General features: G+C 44.7%; 1 protein-coding gene across 3 annotated transcripts in view; it reads right to left on the bottom strand.

The window, feature by feature from the left end:
- Window positions 1-23,743, bottom strand: part of LOC125309744 (collagen alpha-1(XVIII) chain-like) — a 100,031-nt gene that overhangs the window by 28,520 nt on the left and 47,768 nt on the right. For 2 of the 3 annotated variants that reach the window (XM_048266834.1, XM_048266835.1), the window contains exons 4-18: window positions 23,469-23,543; window positions 21,175-21,264; window positions 16,379-16,493; window positions 15,434-15,480; window positions 14,901-15,092; window positions 13,677-13,703; window positions 11,975-12,037; window positions 11,183-11,260; window positions 10,697-10,753; window positions 10,327-10,467; window positions 8,940-9,068; window positions 5,259-5,303; window positions 4,967-5,002; window positions 4,385-4,519; window positions 1,079-1,141 (exon numbers count right to left, since the gene is read on the bottom strand). In XM_048266834.1, coding sequence (XP_048122791.1) covers window positions 1,079-1,141; window positions 4,385-4,519; window positions 4,967-5,002; window positions 5,259-5,303; window positions 8,940-9,068; window positions 10,327-10,467; window positions 10,697-10,753; window positions 11,183-11,260; window positions 11,975-12,037; window positions 13,677-13,703; window positions 14,901-15,092; window positions 15,434-15,480; window positions 16,379-16,493; window positions 21,175-21,264; window positions 23,469-23,543 — 1,293 coding nt within the window. The remainder of the gene's footprint in view (window positions 1-1,078; window positions 1,142-4,384; window positions 4,520-4,966; window positions 5,003-5,258; window positions 5,304-8,939; window positions 9,069-10,326; window positions 10,468-10,696; window positions 10,754-11,182; window positions 11,261-11,974; window positions 12,038-13,676; window positions 13,704-14,900; window positions 15,093-15,433; window positions 15,481-16,378; window positions 16,494-21,174; window positions 21,265-23,468; window positions 23,544-23,743) is intronic. The other variant, XM_048266836.1, reaches the window with a different exon arrangement.

The following is a 23,743-nucleotide window of genomic DNA, read 5'->3' as shown; positions in this document are numbered from 1 at the left end:
GTGTGTGTGTGTGTGTGTGTGTGTGTGTGTGTGTGTGTGTGTGTGTGTGTGCATATACTGTATTTCTGTATACCTGTGTGTCTTTGTCTGTTTGCCTCTCTCTCTATCTTTGTGTGTATGTGTATGTCCATGCCTGAATGGGCGGTGGTAGCGTAGTGGCTAAGGTGCTGGGCTAGCATGCAGTAGCCTGAACAGTTGTGGGCTTAATACCTGCCTTCCACCGTTGTGCCCTTATTAAAAGGCACTTAACCCCAAGTTGCTCTGGGGACAATGGCCCATGTAATATAATTAAAGAGGAAAAAAATACGCACATCCCGATCTAATCCTGGGTGCTGGACAAAACACTTACGATGAGAGGGGAAAAAAATCCATAACACCAGTATATGCTCCCAAGTTATAGTTTAATTACCCTTCGGCCTGATGAAGGGCTTGAAGGGGTCTTAACGTCACGGTAATTAAACTATAACTTGGGAGCATATACTGGTGTTATGGACTTTTTTTTTCCCTCTCCCATGTAATATAATTGACATATGTAAGTTGCTATGAATGAATGAGTGAATGAATGAATGAATGAATGACTGAGTGAATGAATGAATGAATGAATGAATGAATGAATGAATGAACAACATTTTAAACAATGACCTGGCTGTATTCAACTGAAGTGTGCTGTATAAGCAGCTGAAAGGGTAGGGAGCATTGCGTATTAGTCCCTTGCAGCATCACTTCCATAGTACCTTGCATGTGTGTGTATAAGTGTACACATTACACTCACAGGTGGACCCCTTGGCTTGCTCCCATGTCACCCAGTGTGTGTGTGTGTGTGTGTGTGTGTGTGTGTGTGTGTTTGTGGGCGTAAGACAGGGTTGGTTAGAGCTGATTCAACTGTTACTAAGCCTTGCTAGTTGCTTACTATGGTTGTTATAGTTCAAAAGGGTATTGATATGGAACGGTGATGAAACTTCTTTACCGGATCTACTTCATAGATGTCCTGATATACATAATTAATAGCTCACTGTCAGCCAATTAAAAAATAGCATTTCTTATTATTCCGGGGTATAAGTGTACACATTGCACTCACGGGTGGACCCCTGGGTAACACTGCTCCCATGGCGCTCCCAAACTCCCCATATCCCTCATTGTCCTGCAACATACAAACACAACACAACAACACACAATTAGTTCAGTTCACAAATAGGTTGTACACACACACACACACACATACATACACACACACACACACACAAATGACCACATACAAAAGGGGGACAGCAGTTGCTTTCTTCCATTTTCCAAGATCAAAAGGAATACTAATGAGTATAGTGTGTTTAAACTGTAATGTGTATGTACTTGTGTGTGTTGTATGTTGAAATTGAGCTCAATTGAATTGAAACTGAATTCAATTTCAATCGAATTGAATTGAATTGAAACGAAAGTTACGTATGCCCTTCGTGTTCTCGCGAGAAGATTGTGTAGGAACAGCAAAGATTGTTAAGGCGGAGCAAGATACTTCGTCGTAGTTCATGTCTATGGGCGCGAAATGGGGATCGAATCCTGTCTGCATAAAGAGGCGGTCGATGACGATTGACGAAGCCGCACGCTGCAACCGCCAACAGCAGCTGCATAAATAACCGGCGCACACCTGATATAAGGTTGATTTTCTCCAGACTGGAATGCTCAAATGCTAAAAATGTACCTGAAATGTTCAGAAGGGTTTGAGGATCATGAAAACGTGCCCGAAATTCACATTCCTAACTCTATAGAACCAAGACCTTAGCATATGTGGTGAAATTCTGAGCTATGCCCATAGACTTCAATGGAGCAGTCGCTGCCTCTGCTCTGCATAAAGGGGATTTTGACCCCCTCGTATCCGGGTTCCCGGAAGTGGCTCCTGATGAAACATCTTGCTCCGCCTTAACAATCTTTGTTACTCGACCTGCGCGAGATGGATCATCCAGTGCTTGAAAGCACCGTCTAGCGGTCAGTAAGGATGAAATAGAATTCAGCCGATTCTGCCAGAGGCGAATACTCACTAAAATATCACAGAAAATTTCGTCAAAAACTAGCCTGCTGTATTTACATTACTATTCTAACTACAGTATGCTAGATCATGTTCAACTTCATGGATAGTTCGTTCAGCAATATGTTTTCACCAGTCGTTTATAGTAATTTTTTTCCTCATACATTGCTTTGACAACACAGTGCATTTAAAAACCCATAGAAGCTTGGCTTCAATGGCACTTCAGAATGGGCTGATCTCAGATCTCAGAAAAGCTACAAGTTTATTGGACAAACGCTGCAAAATCGCCAAGAAGCCCGGCGTCTCAGGGAGTGAATGGGGCAGTAGGATGGCCCGGATACCGAGCCTCTGTGTGATGATTGGGGGAACCGTCAAAGTGGTTGGACTCTTTGATTGACAGCATTTAGGCTACGTCGTAATCAGAGGGAGAGGCAGGCTGAAGAGAGGCAGGCTGCAGCTCTAATTCTGATATATTTGTCAGTAATACAGTCAATTTGATTTTGTACATAGGCCCTAGACAAATGTAAATAAAACCGTAAATATAGTTATTGAGTTTGTGACTTGTTTGTGCTTTTGTTTCAAGTTGTGTATTTAAGCTAGTTTGTAGCCAGCTAGCTTACTATATTAAAGTATAGTGTGTAAAGTGGCAGCTAGAAGATACTAATATTGTTTACCTGAATTTGTAAAGCCATTTGATGGTCTTTGTAAAGCCATTTGATGGAAGGAGAGATTCAGAATAAAACAGCAAGGCAGATAAACCTCCAAAATTTATTTAACTACAGTCACAGAGAAATAACTCAAGCAGGCTGGCAAATAGCCTATTTCAACTCAACTCAAGCCAGCTGCCTTGTCTCAACTCCCTGTTTGGTTTAAACTGGTATGGCCCTCAAAGAACAATATAGTACCTTAATAATATTAGTTTAATAACAATATAGCGCCTTAATAATATTAGTTTAATAACAATATAGTACCTCAATAATATTAGTTTAATAAATTACAAATGTATTACAGCTTCCCCTATTTCAAAGAGCAGCATCCGCCACTGGAATCTGCACTACTGATACATTTTGACACACGCAGAACCTTACTGAACCTCATGTATAGTACCAGAGACTGTTGGGAAATGATCTTTGCTAGTACTGTTCCATGGTTATCTACTGTGTATCTCATGAATGCACTCTAAAATTACTCATTCTGCTGTCAATGCCTTCCACTTTGCAAACCACTGCAGAGAGAAAATAAACCTCTCTGCAAAACAGAGATATTTCTTTAAACACCATACATTTATTCAGACTTTATTTAACCTGCAACCGCAGGGCTCTCTGCCCTTGCCCGCGAGTGTGTCAGAGAGTCAATAAAACACTCATTAGGAAAAGAGAATGTGTGTAGAATTTAGTAACAAGCCACCAGCCTTGGATGGCAGAGCGCTCTCAGAGCTGACCTGCAAATCCTCTGCCTGGACAAACTGTTTATGAATCAATAAAATGCTTTATACTCGCCCTGAAAATAGAGGAAATTTTACTTTTGACATCACAAATGTTCTAATAAAACATATATGGAACAGTTTGTTCCTCTGGTGTGCTAAAATAAAGTCTAATTTGAGTGTGGTTTATAAGTGTCAGTTATAAGCTCAGACTCCCAGTGCCTGAGGTCCTTGACGTCACCCTGAACTTTACGTGACTGCATCAATGTTTACTTAGCTGATGCTGACTTATCCACAAAGACTTCTAGCACAGGGACAGTACTGGTATAGGGGACAAACATTTCATCTTAGAATGCATAATGCAGACACTGTATATGTTGTAGATCACAGTATATTAGTAGCCTGGTAAAAAACAAAACTCAATCACTTTGTGAGTAGAGTCTGGGCATTCACGATTGTGAAACCTTTCCAACACTGGCATGGTGACAGGCGTAGACATAGCGTTACATTTGAAATCATTGGTCCAGCCTAACCAATCACATTGATCAGGGATTCCTGACGTTACTTCCTACTTCGCCTAAACTTTACAAACTGACAACAGACAGCATCGCAGTCTGGAAACAATGTATGTGAGCCTACATTTGCTGTAAATAAATGTTCACATTCTTCCAGCTGCAATTTTTGATGTTTGCAGGCGTTGCCAGTAACATTTACCACAGTCACTTTCGATTTCAAAACTGTAGCATCATCCCCTCTCGTCGCCGATTGGGCAGGTAATCTGCCGACCGATGGAAGCTAGTGAACTATGATGTTCCAAAAGAGATCTAGGTGGGTGTGGCCAGGCTAGTATATTAGTATTATACTGCCAAAATAAGAATTGAAGATGTCTGAAAATGCAATAAGTATTGCAGGTATGCACAGATGACGACAGGTAAGACACACACCTCCAGGTTGAATTTGAAGCTGGGTGATGGTGGTCCCGGGGGTCCGGGAGGGCCTGCTGGGCCGGCCGGTCCAGCGGGCCCCTGTGGACCGACTGGTCCTGGGAGGCCGGGAGGTCCGCTTAGGCCCGGGTCACCCTGCAGGGAGAGAGACATCATGAGAGTGCACGTCATTAAGTGTGAAGGGGGTGTATCCTCTGGGACACACATCCTTAAACAGAGTGGGAATTTACAGGGCAGTGTGTGTGTGTGTGTGTGTGTGTGTGTGTGTGTGTGTGTGTTAGAGAGAGAGAGAGCGAGTGAGTGGTGCAATAGGGTGAAATAAGGAATGTCTAAATTTAATGTGGAAACTAACTGACTACATGTGCTTCCCACAGTGTGTCGGAATTGGCTGAAAAGGTTTCATTATAATAGTAGCAGCAGCAGAGGGCTCCGTTTCATAACCCCTCAAGGCAGCCACTAACTAGAGGTCTGTTGTCTCTGGGGAGGGGGTTTGTAATCAAACAGCATGCATAAATGCATGAAGTATGGATGGAGACCAAATTAGAGGAGATTTAATGTCCAATGTGGAAGTAGAGGTCTTACCTTTGGTCCTTGAATTCCTGTTAAACCTATGTCACCCTGTCAACAAGACCAGGAGAGCATTTTGAGAAAAAATGTTGATTGCATATACAGTGAATATCCTTTTTTTCTATGTTAGGAACTTTCTAACACACTTAAAATAAATAAAACATATATAATACATATTATGTGTTTCTGTTGAGAAATAACAGATACAGATAGCACTTAATAATACACACTTTTCACAATCGAATTATGTGCCATTGACAATAAATTATGTCCATTCCATTATCACAGATCAAAGGTTAAATCCTACCTTCTCGCCTGGAGGGCCTTGATCACCTGGACGACCGTCAGCCCCCTGGACAAAACAAAATTGTTCTCAAACACAATGCATCGAGTCATAAACTACCGCACAAAACCATATTCATTCATACATATTCATGCTGCACATACTCCCTTTTCAGTAGATGTATTACAGTACTTCAGTCAGTATGATTAGAAAACGTTACATTACTACATTACACCTTCCTTATGCTATTTAGTACACATCACAATTGCCCATTACATGGATAGACTCCTATCAATAAGAACTCCTGTTGATAATATTCCTCTCATCATACTCTTCTAATAAAAACAAAATTCAACTCATGATAAGATAAATTTGGATAAAATGGCGCAGTTGGCAACCCCGAGTCTGTAGACAATCAGAGCCTTTTCCAGTGATGGAGAGTGCCTGAGTGATTGCCCAAGCCACTGGTGGGGTTGCAAGCACACACTGACTGATTGTGCATGCTCAGAATCCCCATTCCACGCCAGCACAGCACTGTCAAAGACAGGTTGAGCGGGGCTTTTGCTGAGCATGTGGGTTATGCAAGCAGTCATTCTCTCTCCCATGATGGATGTATCCGGCTGAAACGAGATTGGAACATCCAACGGAGGGAGAGGAAAAAAGAGAGAAAAGGAGAGGGGGTTGAGTTTGATGAAGTGGCAGTCAGTTTTACGATGTCAGCTTCAGATCAAAGCCAGTGGCCCCACACTCACACACACACACACACACACACACACACAGGCAGAGAGAGAGATTGCCAGTGTTTCACGAGGTGCAGGATACTGGACCCCTCGCCTCACTCCTGCCATCCATGAGACAAGAGCTGGCGGAACACAGGTCTGCTGCCATCCTCATCGCTCCTAATTATTTGTACACCTCGTCCTTTCACCTCTTCACTTTCTTCTGCCCTCGTTCTTTCTCTCACTCTTTCACCCCTTGACCTTTTCAGCACTTTCTTCTCAGCTCTCTCTTCGGTCTCCTCACTTGCTGTCACTGTTAGCCCCTCACCTCCACTGATTACTCTTTCTCTTTTCTCGCCTTCCCCCTAGTCAATCCTTTCTCTCACTCTTTTTCTTCCCACATGTTCCACCTGTCTTTCCCTCACTCATTCACTGTTATTCAAAGCTTTTTCTTAATATATATCTTCAATACCTGTTCCCTATTCAATCCAGTCAGTGTCACTGTCAGTGATCTGTCCTTATTGGCTTATCTGATCATACATACAGTAATCTCATTGAATGGATCAGCTCAACACGTCCACTCTAGAGGCTTGAACAGATTCAGTTCATTCAGCTTTCAGCTGACAGCCTGGGATAGCAGCCACCACCTGCTGCTGAAAGATGGAACTCACAGGAACTATGTGTGAAATGTTTAATTGCATTGTGGTTTATTACAAAAGTGTGTGTGTGTGTGTGTGTGTGTGTGTGTGTGTGTGTGTGTATGTGTCTGGCATGTAGTGTGGGGTGTACACGTGTATTTAGTATTTATAGTATGTGCACGTCTGGTTACAGTATGTTTGTGTGAGTGTGTTCCTGAAAGTACTATGGGTATGAACGTGTGTGTGTGTGTGTGTGTGTGTTCCTTTGATCTAACCAGTCAATCTCTATGTGACACATAGATCAATCTATGAGGGGAAAAGTGCAACTCTAATGGAAAACAGTTTGGCTCGGGATCCAAACAGTGGTGTTACCTTTATGTAAGCGCAGAGCAAAACTCAGCTTGGGGATGTGATACATGACAAGGTAAATGTGTGTGTGTGTGTGTGTGTGTGTGTGTGTGTTTGTGTGTATGTGTTAAGAGGTGAGATTGCACATATGAATGCAGAGTAGACCACACAGCACGATCGCTAGGCCAGTCGGATGTGTTTGACAGAGAGAAGAACAGAGGGCAAAGAGAAAGATGGAGAGAAAGAATGAGAGTGGAAGAATGTTTATAAATACAGGCAAGTTCACTCCATGGTGTGTGTGTGTGTGTGTGTGTGTGTGTGTGTGTGTGTGTGTGTGTGTGTGTGTGTGTGTCTGTGTGTGTGTGTTCAGTATATGTGTGTGTCTGTGCATGATTGTTGTGTGTGTGAGTGCATGTGCACGCCTTTGTGAGTGTGTTTGTGTGTATGCATGTGTGTGAGAGAGGTTGTTTGTCTGTGCATGAAACCCATAAACAACTCAACAGATCATTAATCATTGCCTGTAACGTCCTCGTGCCTTCACGTTAACATGTTCAAGAATTCCCTGTTCTCTCTCTACTTACATAAATGTACTTGCCATCTCACATACTTAGGAGCACGTTAGTTATCATTAGTGGTTGCTGAGTGGGCAGGAATATGAACTAAGCACTAAAGCTTACTGTAACCATTTCCTCCATCATTACAGTGCAATAAAGTAATAAAATGTTTGAAACGTCAAAAACGTTCTGTCCCATAAACTCAAGCGCTCACATACAAGCATTCGCTACATGCCACGTCCTAAATGAAGACTTTGCGTAACCCATGACTCTCACTCTTTCCATGGGCCACTTCTGAAAACAGACTTGGCGACTCTGCCAGGGACCAGAGACCGAGACGGGGAGTCTTGTTCCCACGGTAACGAGGCCTCTGAGGCCAATTACTGACATTCTGCCGTCTGATTGACAGCTCAAATGTCCGGTTGGGTGGAATCTCACCCGATCTGGTGTCTGCCCTGACGACACCCGCCCTGTGTGATTACTTGGATAAGCACATCCCTTCTGGAACGTTCTATAAAGTGAGAAGGCTAAGAGGACCTGCAGGCATGAATTGGGACCTTGGCGTAGCAGAGACACAGATTGGCAGAGAGGGGCTGTAATTATTTTCCCTTGAGGTTTGGCCAAGTCTGACACGGCATTAGCAGCCACCTATGCCTTTGGGGCAGCCGTGGCCTACTGGTTAGCGCTTCGGACTTGTAACCGGAGAGTTGCTGGTTCGAACCCCGACCAGTAGGCACGGCTGAAGTGCCCTTGAGCAAGGCACCTAACCCCTCACTGATCCCCGAGCGCCGCTGTTGTGACAGGCAGCTCACTGCGCCGGGATTAGTGTGTGCTTCACCTCACTGTGTGTTCACTGTGTGCTGAGTGTTATTGGGATAAAGGCAGAGACCAAGTTTCCCTCATGGGATCAAAAGAGTATATATACTTATACCATTATACTATAGGGCCCTACCAATGATCAACAGAGTTGCCTACGTGACTGCGTACTAGATAGTACTGAAAAGAATGCAGTCCCATCCAAATACACACACAATCACACACAAGCGCACACACAGACACATTTAATCAAGCACTCCAACGAGTGCACAAGCGAACGCACACAAACACACAAACACACTTTTACAGACATGCAACCACACACAGATACTGATACACAGTGAAATTCCTGGAAACAGCATAATGACGCAGTCATTAACGGACCCACTGTACATTAAATTGCCTCATTTTACTATTTTGGGTTGTGGCACATATGGCTAGCAGTTATGCATGTTTACTTGCTATGCGAAGAGCAAAACACTATGCACTGAAGCGGCTATGTCAGCTGAAGCAAGCGAGGACCGAGGCAGCGGGAGAGCAATCTGTGGTGGATGTTTAATGGGGTAATTGTAGGGGTGGGGGCCGTTTCTGGTCTGTTGATGTCATCACCAGCCAGAGCCAATCAAATACCTCGTCTGAGCCTGAGCCCGAGACCGAACCCCAGCCTGAGCCCGAACCCCAGCTCGAGCCTGACCCAGCTTCTGACCTTGAGTCAAGGTCAAACTCGGCGAATGCACTAGTCAGCCAGTCCTCAGACACCTGCAAACACACACGCCGGCGGACAGACGTCACACAGAGAGCAAAACTCGCGTCCCTAAAACCCGTTTCAAAGCCAGCGCAGGCCGCGGACCCACACCACTTAATCCAGTAGGCCAACAGCCTGAGAGAGGGCTTTGCTGCAGTGTAATATCCTGTGCAAACAGCAGGCTAATCCCCGTCTTACAGCCAGGATGTGGTTCATTACTTTCCACAATGATTCTGACCCCGCCGACTTGTCAACATAGCCTTTGCTGTTGATCCGGCAAATGTGTGTGTGTGTGTGTGTGTGTGTGTGTGTGTGTGTGTGTGTGTGTGTGTGCGTGCACGCACATATAGTTGTCTGTGTTTGTTCTCAGCAGCCGGAGTCCTTTGGTTCACTGCTAATATAAATCAAAGTAACTCAATTCTGCTCACACACCTGTTGCCCTTCAGAGGTTAGACACAGGGCGGACATGTCATTAGCCATTTCTGCTGTTTGTAATAAATCTACACGTGTAGTACACTGTGTCGTGACCCTCTGGCCATGCTGTTTTGTTTGTATTAGTCCAGTATCATTCATTCCAATGTTATTCCAAGCAGCTCTTACTACTTCATGTCTAACTCCCACGAGAAGAAACTAAATGAAAACCGATTAAGCTCATTCATCCAACAACATGACGCACAGACATGCTCTGATGCTGATTACGTCTGCTGGTTAAGCATGCTTTACACAGATATCGCCCTGGACAGTGCGTGCTATTTCCATCTATTCCAGAGAGAACCTGGGCAACATGGATGTTTCTCCAAAGAGTATTATACTTTGAACATATACTAGAATGGGTCACATGCCCTGATAAAGACCTGGTACAGGTCAAATTTTTCGCTCTCTTACTGATTTAGCCATCCTGTCCTCTTCTGGACTGATGACTTTTTGAACCATGAGCTGTCTGTCCTCTTCCGGTTAGATGGCTTTATGAATGCCTTGAATATCATGGTCCAAAGTGGTCTTATTCCGCTGCTTTAAAGAGCATCAACTACACCAAAAACTGACACTCTACAGACTTTACATAGTAGCTTTTGGATAACACATAGTAAATCACCTGTTAATAAACAAAAAGTAGTACACACAAAAAACTTTTCTCAATAAATCACTGTACATATGGAGTCAAAGTGTGCATCACTTTTCTATCATTTCCAATCACCTGTTATTAACACGAGAGAGTGTGCTTTGTAACTGTATAGTATAACACATTGACATTACTCCAGAGAGGGTACTCACAGGTAGGCCAGGTTTACCCATCTCCCCATCCTTCCCATCCCTCCCAGGGGCTCCCGTTGGTCCTGGCTGCCCAGGAAGGAGTTCCTGAGATGGGCCGGGAGGGCCGGGCTTTCCTGGCGGCCCTGGAGGTCCAGGGGGGCCCTGGGCAAGACAAAAACAAACTCCACCATTAGAGATGAAGTACAGAAATATTTTGCATTTATGGCATCATATATATGATCCAAAATGTAACATCCAGCTTGCATTACATTTCAAATCTGGCACCATACTTTAGATGGCAGGCCCATCCAGAGGGCTTGCACACCACTGAGTATACATTAGATATGAGTGTAGGCATGCCACAGGCTTGCATGTAAAAGGGGGCTCTTACTCTGACCACCTCTGTGTCACTGTCAATGTCCTCAAACCCAGAGCCTTCGATGCCATCCTGTAAAAAAGAGTGAACATTTCTGAATTCAGGGTACAGGTTCCATAATATCATTCAACACACTGACTGCTGATGAGGATGTTTTGGTGTCCTCGCCTGGCGCCATCTAATTTCAGTGCGCCATATGGTGCCCTTTTCATGCATAATATTTTAAGGACATGCAGCGGATCAGCAACTTTTTTTATGGCCACAGTCACATCATCAGCTGTGCATCACTGATTGTGTTGCAGTCCCTCTATATCTTTTTAATACCTTCTACTCTACTGGAAGGACAAATACATATTCATATAAGCATATTCTAGGCCTAGCTGCCTTTCATTACACATTGACCATTAATTAGAGTTTTAGCATTAATTACAGTTCGTCACAGTAAGGTTAGATCATACCATTTATCTGTTTGCTAGAGTATAGTTATGAGTTTGAGCTTACCATGTATTTGAAGGACGCTGGTTTTCCTGGGGGACCGGGGAGGCCTGGAGGTCCAGGACGTCCAACACCAGCATCACCCTAAGGGAACAGAATCCCTGGTCAGCCATTTCATAAGTGACATTCGTTATGGAAAACAACCCTTTATCTATGTTGACCTACTAAAACAGTTATAAAAAAGGTTCATTTAAAATAAATATGATATAATGTAATTGCCAATTCACCATTACCTCAATATCAATATCAATATCAATACAAATGCCAATGTCAATTTCAACCTCAACATCAATATGTTATTAACGTCATTGGAGCACCATGTACAGTAGGACAGTTAGGGTGGGCGCGGCCCCCAGAGGTGACTATGTGAGAGTTAGCGGTGTGTGTGGGAGAGGTGACTATGTGAGAGTTGGGTGTGTGTGGGAGAGGTGACTATGTGAGGGGAGGTGACTATGTGGTAGTTGGGAGAGGACTATGTGAGAGAGGTGGGAGGATAGCTTGTGGTGTGTGTGGGGAGAGGTGACTATGTGAGGGGATTGGGAGGTTAGCGGTGGTGTGTGTGGGAGAGGTGACTATGTGAGAGTTGGGAGGTTAGCGGTGTGTGTGGGAGAGGTAACTATGTGAGAGTTGGGAGGTTAGCAGTGTGTATGGGAGAGGTCACTATGTGAGAGTTGGGAGGTTAGCGGTGTGTGTGGGAGAGGTGACTATGTGAGAGTTGGGAGGTTAGCGGTGTGTGTGGGAGAGGTGACTATGTGAGAGTTGGGAGGTTAGCGGTGTGTGTGGGCGGCGCTATGGCACCTTCTCTCCTTTGGGTCCTGCATCTCCTGGGAGCCCGGGGAAGCCCTGAGGACCAGCCTGTCCCTGAGGAGTGACATGAGCAGAACGAGATGCATATGAGCCAGAGGCACAGCCAGAGCTGTCTGTGTTAGGGGGCAGTATAGTATGGCTGCATCACCCCCGCACTGCTAACACTCCCCTTGACTCCCTCCCTGCACCACACGTAGAGATATGCACACATACACACACACACACACACACACACACACACACACAGCCAGTCACACACGCACATGCACACTCTCTCTCCTTCTTTCTAACTCTAACTCTCTATCTTACAGAAGTACACACACACACCACATACTTTTTTCACACAAACACACAGACAAATCATACACACAAACACCACTCAGACCCAGATGCACCCCACATGTGCGGAGGCCCCCCTCTGTAAATCTGGACCAGGTCGTAACCCTGGCTTTAGTTTAATCAGCCACACAGGTGTGCAGGTGCTATCGTCACCCAATCACAGCGGGGCGTACACATGAAAGACTGGGACCACCGCTGTGATCAACCACTCCACTTTCACACACCCACGCACAAGCACACACACACGCACACAGACACGCACACAGACACAGACACAGACAAAGACACACACACACACACACACACACACACACACACACACACACACACACACACACACACACACACCTTCCCCACCCTTCTCTCTTTGGTGAAATAAGTCTGTAGTCTGTGTAGTGTAACCAATCAGTTTGGCCAGCCTCCTCACTAATGGTTGTGCATGCAATCTGATTCCGAGAGGTTTTGTGAGAATAAAAGGCCATTTCCATCTCCGTGCTTTGGCAGAGCTCTGTTATGCATCTGCAGGAGACTGGCACAGTTCTGATTGGATGGAGGGGGAAGAGATGATGAGGGTGATGCAATGCTGAGTATGGAGTGAGGGAGAAGGAGGGGAGAGAGAGAGAGAGGGACAGAAGGGGTGGTAAAGGAAAGGAAGGAGACAGGGGGAGAGAAGGATAGGAGAGAGAGAAAAGGAGAAAGGTTGAGGGAGAGAGGAGAAAGGTAGAGAAGGAGAGAGGGAGAGGAGAAAAGAGAGAGGGAGAGGGGGAGAAGGAGAAAGGTAGAGGGAGAAAAGGAGAGAGAGAATGAAGGAGACGTAGAGGAAGAGAACGAATAAGAGAAAGAGAGAGGGCAGAGGTAGAGGGTAAAACGGAGCCATAGAGAGTGGGTGAGAGAGAAATAGAGCCAGAAAGGGAGAATGGGGGAATCTGGGTGTGTGTGGGGGAACACAGTCAAAATAAGAGAAAAAGGGGGAGTAAGACATTGATAGAGAGAGTCTGTTTGAGAGAGTGAAAAAATGACTTTAAAAGAGGGGAACGATAGTGATACAGGGTATGTGCATATGTGTGAAGATGTGTAGAGGCGATCCGACATTTAAACTGAAATCACAGACCATAGACACACATACACACAGACATAGAGGGGGGTAATGTGTGTGTGGGTAGTGTGTGTGTGTGTGTGTGTGTGTGTGTGTGTGTGTGTGTGTGTGTGTGTGTGTGTGTGTGTGTGTGAAAGAGAGAGAGAGAGTAGATTTGAGGAGACAGGTGAAGAGTGACAGGTGACTGTGAGTAGGTGAGACAGGCCAGGAGAATAATGAGCAGAAAGTATTCTGACTGACTGGTTGCATCATACTTACAGGGTCGCCATCTTTGCCCCGCACACCCTGCAAGACAAAGCAATACCTCATTTACCTCAAGAGTGACCAGATTAATGGGCTTTTCATTTCCCCATAGCTCTGTTTGCAGCAATTACAACACAATAGTCTACAGGTAACAAGTAACAGATCTATTCATATGTTAAACAGTTTATCAGTAAATATATAACAAGCTGCATGGTAGTCAAAAGTAACTTTGGAAGATCTGTAGTTTTATAAAGTAAGGCATCAGTTGCCCTAAGTCAATAAAGTCCTGTTTCCAGTCCCTAGTAGTGGAGTGGTGACAGTATGGTGGCTGTTGTAGCCAGTTAATAATATGTTAATAATTTGTGTCATATCAATAATGTGGTTCCATTAAGACGTATAATGCAAACACAGAAGTGCTTTGTGCAGACTTAACCATCTAAACACATTTTAACTTCAGCTCCTAAACTTCAGCTTTTTTGCAATATTAGCCATAAAACAACAGTAACAATCATTTACAACATTTTTCAACCTCATTTCAGGAATGGCCAGTATAAAGAAGTCATTAATCCATGGTCTGTGCAAAAAGACAGGCTTTTATTTCCTCTCCCAGTCAGGGAGGCTGCACAGAACACAATGTCACTGACACACAGCTATGCAGATGGATGACTGGGACGTCCCGTGTCTGGAGCCAAACCGCTCTCTCTCTCTCTCTCTCTCTCTCTCTCTCTCTCTCTCTCTCTCTCTCTCTCTCTCTCTCCCTCTCTCTGTCTCTCAATCGCTTGCTTAAGAGAAGAAGGAAGAAGGCTCTTGGTGCCTGCCAAGGCCGCTCGCTCTGTTTACGAAGGGCTGCTTGCTGCGTGCCGACACATTCATTACAACCCAACCAATCAGATTAGGATTGGTCAGCACGCCAATGAGGTGCCAAAGCGACAGGGGCTGGCCACAGCCCGTCACGCGGGACCTCAAACACATGGGATTAACTGCCCCAGCTTGAAAGCGTTCGCCATTAAAAGAGGGGACAATTAGCCACAATTACTATGGCAAGGGTTCTGACATGATGTGTGTGTTTGTCTGTCTGCGTGAAGCCATGGGGAATCTGCTCTGGGTGGGACTGTAAAGGGTGGGGTGGCATCACACACAAACACACACACACACACACATTGAAGTGTTGGGGTGTCATTCTGGGATGCTGCTCTGAATGCGGGAGTTTTGGAAGCGTTTTGGAGAATTAATACTCACATGCTCTCCATTTTTGCCAGGAATTCCTGGGATCCCTGGTGGCCCTGAAGGTCCTTGAGGCCCCCTGGGGCCAGGGTCTCCTGACCCAGAACTGGTGCCTGAAGCTGGGTCGGAGCGGCCCGGGGGCCCGGGGGGGCCTGGAGGACCCGAGGGGCCAGGGTCCCCCTTCTCTCCTTTCATACTAGGCTTTATCTGTGGGAGACATGATGTAGGTTTAATGATCCTTAGATGTGGAACTATCTATTAGAGGCAACAATGCAACATGAGGACAACATACTCTTGCAGAATAATCATTTTGCAGGCACACGCAAACATACCCGCACACTCATTTATTTAGTTACATATAACAGGCCAGGACAAACAAGCATGTAAAAAAATGCTGTAAATACGCTCACACACACACACACACGCAGCCTGTACGCACCCCACACGCATTACGCTGCACGCGCACACGCACACGCACACACGCATTACCACCCTTTTTCCTTCACACACACACACACACACACACACACACACACATTCTTACTTACACTGGTTTCTGTGTGACTTGTGTCCACTCTGGCAGTGTGTTCTGTGGCTGCATGAAGACAATAGACTCTTTAATGTACATTGTGGGAGTTGGTAACATATTCTTAGACATGCTTGAAAAACAATCGTGTCTCCAAATAATTTCCCAAGCCCTGGGCATATGTCCCTCTGTGGTAATGCAGAACCAAAATGACTCAGCTCTCTAAATATAAGAGTGGAAGATGAGTTTGTTTGCATCTCTGGAAGCAGATCAAGGCTTAACTCCAAACACAGTAAGGAGGCAGTAATATGCCCATTCAGTGGCTATGAAAATCAAATTGTGATGAACAAGGACTCAGACATTTCCATGCTTCAGCAATTTTATACTAGAGACAAATGGTTTTACTGCCCCCTGGTGGGCATATACATATTTGTCCAATTGCTTTTACTAACTGCAAGGCACAGTAGCAACATGCCATTTGAAATCAGTGTACAGAGTGTGTACATCAAAGGGGTTCTAGTCATTGGGTGAAATTACAAGGTAAATCACCTTAGAGTCAAAATGCCCGACATTCATACAGTATATTGAGATAAGGTATCTATTCCAATACCACTGGATCCAAGTATGTCCTTAACAACAGGCCTAGTGCCTGGCAGAATGTTGTCAATCAGAGCTTGGCACTAGCTCCTTTTTTGTCATGGATGCTACCTGAATGTTCTCTTATTGACTATGCCAAATTTTGTCACAGCTTTCATTCATTCATGTTGATCATTCATTCAGGTTGACCATCTGTATTTTTCATGACTTATTTCTTCAAATACACTTTTAACCTGCAGAATTTCAACTGACTCTTTCATATAACTGTCCTCTTCTTCCACTTGCAGACTAGCAAAGTCTCTCTCTGTTACTGGAAAGAGCCTGATCAGAACTCCCTGATGCACGTGTGTCATAAAAGGGACAGTCTTACCTCTCTCATCGGGCAGGTCGATGGCCTGACCAGACGTCTCTTCCTCAAGGTCCTCATCGTCGGAGGATGCTTCAGTGGGCGGAGCCTGGACGGGCGTGGTCAGGAAGTCCTCTGGCTGAGGGAGAGAGAGAGGGAGGGAGTGAGTGAGATGGGTAGACATGAGAGAAGAGAGGAGAGTATAGAGAAAAAAGAGAGATGGAGAGAAGAGGAGAAGAGCGAGAGATGGAGAAAAGAGGAGAAAAAGGAACAGAGTGAGAAGGAAGGAGTAAGAAGGGTAGACATGAGGTCCACTGTTGGGATGGATGGATAAATGGAGAGAATTAGGGCTTTGGACCCTGTACATATTCAAAACCATCACCGTGCAACTATCAATACAACAATATGACAATGTAGTTGAAATGTGTATCATGGGGAAAATTACCAAAATATATCAATACAACACATATATGATAATGTAGTTGAAACACTATGTATCATGGGGAGGATTATTAACACACTATATGAATATGCTTCGCCTGGCACACTATATGATATATGGTACAGCCCCCCGATATACAACCACATATATGATATATGGTGGCACACTATATGTGTATGATATGGACGCATATGCTGATGTAAAAACAGCCCCGATATACAACATTGCGGTACACTATATGATATATATGGCTGGCCCGATATACACAACACACTATATGATATATGGCAGCAACACCCTATATGATATACAACACACACTATATGATGATATACAACACACTATGGCACAGCCCCGATATACAACACACTATATGATATATGGCACAGCCCCCGATATACAACACACTATATGATATATGGCACAGCCCCCGATATACAACACACTATATGATATATGGCACAGCCCCCGATATACAACACACTATATGATATATAGTGATATGACAGCCCCAGAGGGAACCAGTGAGATAAGCGAGAAGAGATGAGAGGAGGTGGATGGAAAGAAAGAGAGATATCAAGGAAAAGAGAGATTAGAGGAAGTAACAGGGCAAGAGAGGAAAGTATATGCTAGTGAGAGGGAGATGTAGGGAGGGCAAGAAAAAAATGGGCGGGGGGAGTGGCAGAGTAAGAAAAAAATGACATTTATTTTTCATCTTCATGTTTTTATTATTATCATTATGGGTTGTATCTTGTGCTTTGGCAATATTGCATGCCAATAACGTGCAAGGAATTGAAAAGTGAGGGGGTAATGAGATGAGCTAAGGGAGAGAGAGAAACGGAATGGAGAGTTTGAAAGTAGGTTCCATGATGAGACGAGGAAGCCGGTGAAAGAGCAGAGGGTGACAGAAAGAGTTGAGTGAAAGTTGAGAGCAAAGGGAGGGAAGGGAGGATGAGGTAAAAAAAAGAGAGAACAGAGGGAGACGGGGTGAGAGAGAGGAGGAGAGAGAGGAGGAGAGAGGTACAGAGGTGAAGTTGTCAAAGCTGTTATGTGGACCCTCTCACACTCTCTTTAAAAGCCTCCTCCTCTTCTGATCCATATTACTATACTGTAACTCAAAGTGTTACCAAATTCCATGGACGCCATAAAGCTCATAAAGTTTACAAATTAAATGTTGCGCAGATCTGGCTGAACGTGATGCATGTTTGTATTGTCAGCATGCATCACATTCAGCTATATTGTATATGCGCAACTTGAGTCAAACTTGCCCACGGATTTGAAGCTACCAGAATATGAAAGAAGGTAATACACTGACTTCATTAACAGGCTGTGGCTCTACGCTCGCTGCTACAAGCTATAGGCCATTTCGTTGCTAATGCAAACCAACTAGCTCAAAACTCATCCAATTAGCACAATTTTGCATATACAGTACGTATAAGAATAGGGACATCAGGACCTGCCTGTTAGTCATTTTCAGAAGCATCTGTTCCTGTATAATGAATGTGAGTGGACAAAGATGATGAACTATCAATCTGTTTATAACTATGCAACAGGCAGCCAAACTTTTATAATATGACTGTACCTCTGAGGACGAAACATTATTTGACATGCTAAGCATCAGCTAATAAAACACAATCATTATGCTAAATCCCTGAATAACATTTGTTATGTGAATCACAAATATTTATCCGTGGTAAGACACAAAAATTATCCCAACCATTGCTGTGTTTTTCCATGCTGGTTATTAACTCTCTCTCTCTCTCTCTCTCTCCCTCTCTCTCTCTCTCTCTCTCTCTCTCTCTCTCACACACACACACACACACACACACTTCTGGTGCTGCTGGAGCCATGTGTAAACCTGACTGAGTGGTATCATGGGGCCGCTGGGTGGAGTGCCTGTGGTCTGAGAGACTTCAGACTGCCTGGGGTTGTCCTGTAGGGGGCACCAGAGCACGCAAATGGAGCACCCGCCACAGGCACCCTGATCCTGGTCCAAACCCACATTCTCTATTCTCTGGACCTGACCCTGATGTGCTACACGTGTTCTGCGGTGGAGTGGGGTGTGCAAGTGCTTTGTTGTGTGTTGTGTTGTGTTGTGTTGTGCTGTGCTGTGCTGTGCTGTGCTGTGCTGTGCTGTGCTTTATTATTATATTAATGCTGCATCGTGTTGTGGTAATCTGTGCTGTTCTGTGTTATGCTGTGTATTATATTGTGTAGCATTGTGTTGCATGGTTCTGTGCTATGCTGGAGTATAATATGTTGTGTAGTATTGTGATATGTTGTGTTGTGCTATGTGATACTGTGCTATGCTGTGTTATGTTAGATTGTGTTGTGTAGTATTATGTTGAGCTGTTTTCTCTGTCTGTGTGTTGTTGTTTTCTTGGAGACACGAATGCCTGCCAGAGCCAACACCAATGCCAAAAGACCAGGACCGTATCCCAAAGGATGCTGGGAAAACCCATCAGTCCAGCCCGGCTGGGGCCAGCGGTCGGCGCATCCCACACTGCACTGCAGCAGCCTAATTACCCAGGATTCACAGCATTCCAATGAGGTCACTGTGGTTGCAGGGCCAACAACCCCCCCCCACCCCCGTTCCCTTGCGCTCAGACAGGGGAAATAACACGAACAATCTGCCCGTCTGACGGAGCATGGGAACATGGGAAACCCTGCACCAGGCAGACCTCCACAAAAACACCACACAGCACAGCCCAGCACAGGACAGCACAGCTAAATGGGCATAACCACACAGAGGACACACCTGTATTTAATCTAACAACCAGCTCAGAGACTTCGAGAGGATAGAGTATAATCATCAAAGCGGACTTTGCCATGTGGACAGGTTAAAGCGGTCTTAAGTCTGCTAACTGTTTCACTATCAGTGCTGCTCATTCGGCACAGTATGAAGTTTTCTTCTGGTCACTATAACGTTCCTGTAGCCTAGAAATCTAGACACACCCTAACAGCGGCAAATTAATTTGCTCAGCCTGTACGTCTAGTATCAAACCATAGGGATTTCTATTGGCTGACGCCGTGGACGTCATCCAATCACAGCGCTCTATTTTGTTAGAGAGTCTTAAGGCGGGCTTAACAGGATAACGACAGTCCTGCGACGGTGAACAACAAGGAAGGTGGCTATGGCGAACGAAGAGCGGTTGTTTGAATCGGCGTTGGCGTCAACTTTGGAGGAGTTGGACTTTTCTTTGAAAGTTGAGCAACACAATGCACTTAAGTCATTCCTTTCGAAGAAGGATGTATTTGCCGTTTTGCCGACCGGATCCGGATATGGTCGTAGCGCTGGCCTATTGCATGCCTAGGCAGTTTGAAAGACAATTCTCTGCCCGCCCCTTGGATTAAGCAAGGTGAATGGTTAGATTCCAGACTATACATTTCAATGATATAGGATGGCCCGCCATGCTAACGTTCCTGTGCTCCTTCTTTTGATTTTGAAATGAGCGCATAAAATCATTTTCTCCCTGTGTGGTCTGGCCCAGTTTAAAGTGGACGTCCAGCCTGTAAGCCCTGACGCATACATACAGACAGCCACCCGGCAGCAACACTGAACAAGGATTTGTTCTATTGCTTTATGTTTTCCAGCACGGTGGGGAGCTGGGAGCTGTAGATCAAATAGAGGAGCTAAAGGAGGAGAGGCATGGACTATCAAAGGATAAAGGAGTGTGTATGGGTATGAGGAATGTTTGACGGAGGATTACAGTGTGGGTATGGCAGCCATATGGCTAAACTACAAGCACACGAACAGGGCTTCCTCCTTCACACAACAGAGGGTTTACTCTGACTTTGGCTGCTCCACACATGGGTTTGTCAGTTTCTGATGAGGGATGGAGTAGGGTCTCTCTGTATCTCTGTATCTCTCTCTCTCTCTCTCTCTCTCTCTGTATCTTTCTCTCTCTCTCTCTCTCTCCCCGTGTGCCTGTGTGTGTACATGATATGATGTGATGCCTCAGTGAAATGAAAGAAAACAACAGAGTAAATAGAGTTAAGCCAGCTGAAATGAAGGACAGTGTGTGTGTGTGTGTGTGTGTGTGTGTGTGTGTGTGTGTGTGTGTGTGTGTGTGTGTGTGTGTGTGTGGTATTTTACACGATTTTCTCACAGGGTTGTTTGAGGACACACACTACTGAGTCCAGGCAGATCTGTGTGAGTGAACACACACTTCTGGACTCTGTGGTGAGAGACAGAGCTCATGCTAATAGCTGAGCTGAGTCACAACAAACTTAACAGAACCAGTATGTCTGGGGAGAAGATGCTGGAAGGGCCTTAGTGGCATGGGGGGGTGCTCACTTTAAGGACTGTCTACTGTGTGTGTGTGTGTGTGTGTGTGTGTGTGTGTGTGTGTGTGTAAGAGAGAGAGATCAGACTCACCATGGTGTATTCCCTCTCCTCCACAAGCTTCTTTACCTCGTCCATGGTCTCAGTGTCATCCACGTCATCCCCACTTCCATAGCCAGACGCCTGAGAGAGCACACACACACACACACACACATCTTGATTATCTATGCTAACATTAGTATTATTGATTGAACTACCTTATTTATTTATGTTTGCAGTGATTATCTTATTACACTTTAGCCCAAGGCACCATCATTTAAAATGAGAGCTTCCTATTGAAGTATGATTTAGGGTGATTGGATTTATTGTCCACTTGTTGGTTTCTGTCCAATTTAATTTTGTGGCACTTTATTCCATTTCAGCTCAGTGAATTATTCCATCTGTTTGAAAGGGTGGGCCTTAATCCTGATAAAATCCTCAGGAAATGATCTCAGGCTTTAATTGCAGCTGTGGTTGTAGCATATTTTCTTCAGGCTTTTAAACTTGTATGTAATCACTATGAGAAATCAAAATTACTGAGTTATATGGCAAACTTTCAGGGAAAAAAAAACAGTTTTGCAGACAATGCAAAACCAGATCTGATAACAACCGGGGTTAAGCACAGTTTTCATTACCATCTAATCAAGCTGTCATTCCTTTTACATAAAACTGCAAGAGGACACACAGTGTCCTGCAGTCCTCAAGCATGGCCAGAAGAGGGAGCCGTACTTCCATTGCTATGGGGAAAACCACAAGTGCGCAAATGCAGCACTGCTTATCTGAGCTCTCATAGGGGGCAATCTTGGAGAGTGGCTAACTCGAGAAAAGGCCTGTTGTACAGTCAGCTGCTCTCCGAAGACTGACTCGACCCTGATTAGGTGGTTAACCTGGAGGGTCTGCATCGGATAAAAGCCAGATCCATTCATGAATCTGTTCCACCATCTGGGAACAGAGTCTAAACTTTGACCCCAGGTTGCTGTTGCAGATGTAAGAGGAGTCTTCTGCATGCTGACGTCATTGCTACCTTGCCATTAGACTTGTGGTTTCCGATGCTGCAGTCCCAGACAGTTATCCTTCAAATTCTTTACTTGCTCAGCAGTCTGCTCTCCACATCACAAAGCCTCTCCAGACGTCATCACTAACCTAAATGTTGAATATGAACCTAACCTTAAATGTGGGGAGAGTAATTGAGAGCGCACATGAAGCCAATGGTCAGATGTCCGATAACATCTGGCCGGTTGATGAGTGTCTGTATCTTCATTTAGGGAGGTCTGCGCAGCATTGCCACATCCGACAGACCTACACTGGTGTCGGGCCGTCGGGAAAAGGATTGCTATGATTGAGTGTTTAGCTTGTCTACTTGTTGCTAAGAAGCACAGTGCAATCATCAAATATTTCCTTAATAGTTACAGTAGCTTTTTTCCCTTCCTCTGCCTCGTGCTTTCTTACACAACAAAAAGACCCAGGACTGATAGTACCAATGTCAATTTGATTATTATTAAACATATTTTTGATGAGACGTAGATTGCGCACTGTCTTTGGTGAGCAAGAGTAGTGTGAAAAGCTATCACTGCTTTGTTTATGTTTTTTTTGTCTGCACCATGACATGGCATGGGCAGCCTTTCCTGTGTGTGCAGTGGAATTGTTTTTCACCACACAAAGGCAACACAAGGTGACTAAGTGGTCAATCAGCAGTGCTTTGTAGTGCTTTGAAGACTGGCTGGTCTGCGGTCTCCTTTAGACTGATTTGTTACAAATTCCAGAGTTTCCCTCCAGACAACCACACAAGCTAATTAATGTACTGACCGCTTAAAAAGCCTCTCCTAACCTTGACTGTTAATCATTACTTTCGATGAGTGGAGAGCTTCAGAGGGGTAAACCCATAACTGAGGGCCTGGATGCTGATGACCTTGAGTTGAGTCCACCAGCTAGGCATACGTTACATCCACTAAGCTAAGACCAACATGAAGTTATGGCTACTGCACCATTTAGACTTAAGCTCTGTATTTGTTCTTGCATCTGCGTTCATCTTCTATGCCTAGTGTAGACCAGGTGTAAGTTGGAGAGTCTGACTAGATTACTAGTTAGTTACTAGTCAGACTGTTAACAGACTTGTGTGGTAGTCTGAAGCGAAACTCTGGAATTTGGAGTCTAAAGAGGACCAAAGACCAGCCAGACTTCAAAGCACTACCTACAATGTTTTCCACTTATCGAAAGTAATGACAGTCAAGGTTAAGAGAGGCTTTTTGAGCAGTCAGTACATTAATTAGCTTGTGCGGTTGTCTGATTACAATCTGAGAAGGAAAACAGTAATGGTAGTACATTTTGGACCAATGAGAAATACTCACATAGGGGTCGTCCTCCTCACACTGGTCATCTGGGGCCCTGGGATCAGGGGTCAACACCAGCTGCTGGATGGAACCCTGCATAAAGAAAAAGAGAAAATTTGGAGAAAGAGAGAGAGAAAGAGAGAGTGGGGATAAAAAGAGAGAAATTGTTATTTGTTGGACATTCATGATATGCGTTGTAACAGAACATGTCTGTGTCTCCACCCGAGATATGGCAGATTCATTCATTTTCCTCCTACTTCATCTGTGCATTGTTCTTTCTCTGTAACAACTGT

This window comes from Alosa alosa, chromosome 16, assembly GCF_017589495.1.
Source record: "Alosa alosa isolate M-15738 ecotype Scorff River chromosome 16, AALO_Geno_1.1, whole genome shotgun sequence".
Taxonomy (NCBI): domain Eukaryota; kingdom Metazoa; phylum Chordata; class Actinopteri; order Clupeiformes; family Clupeidae; genus Alosa; species Alosa alosa.
Note: the sequence above shows the minus strand (reverse complement) of the source record. Positions and strands in the feature narration are given on the sequence as shown.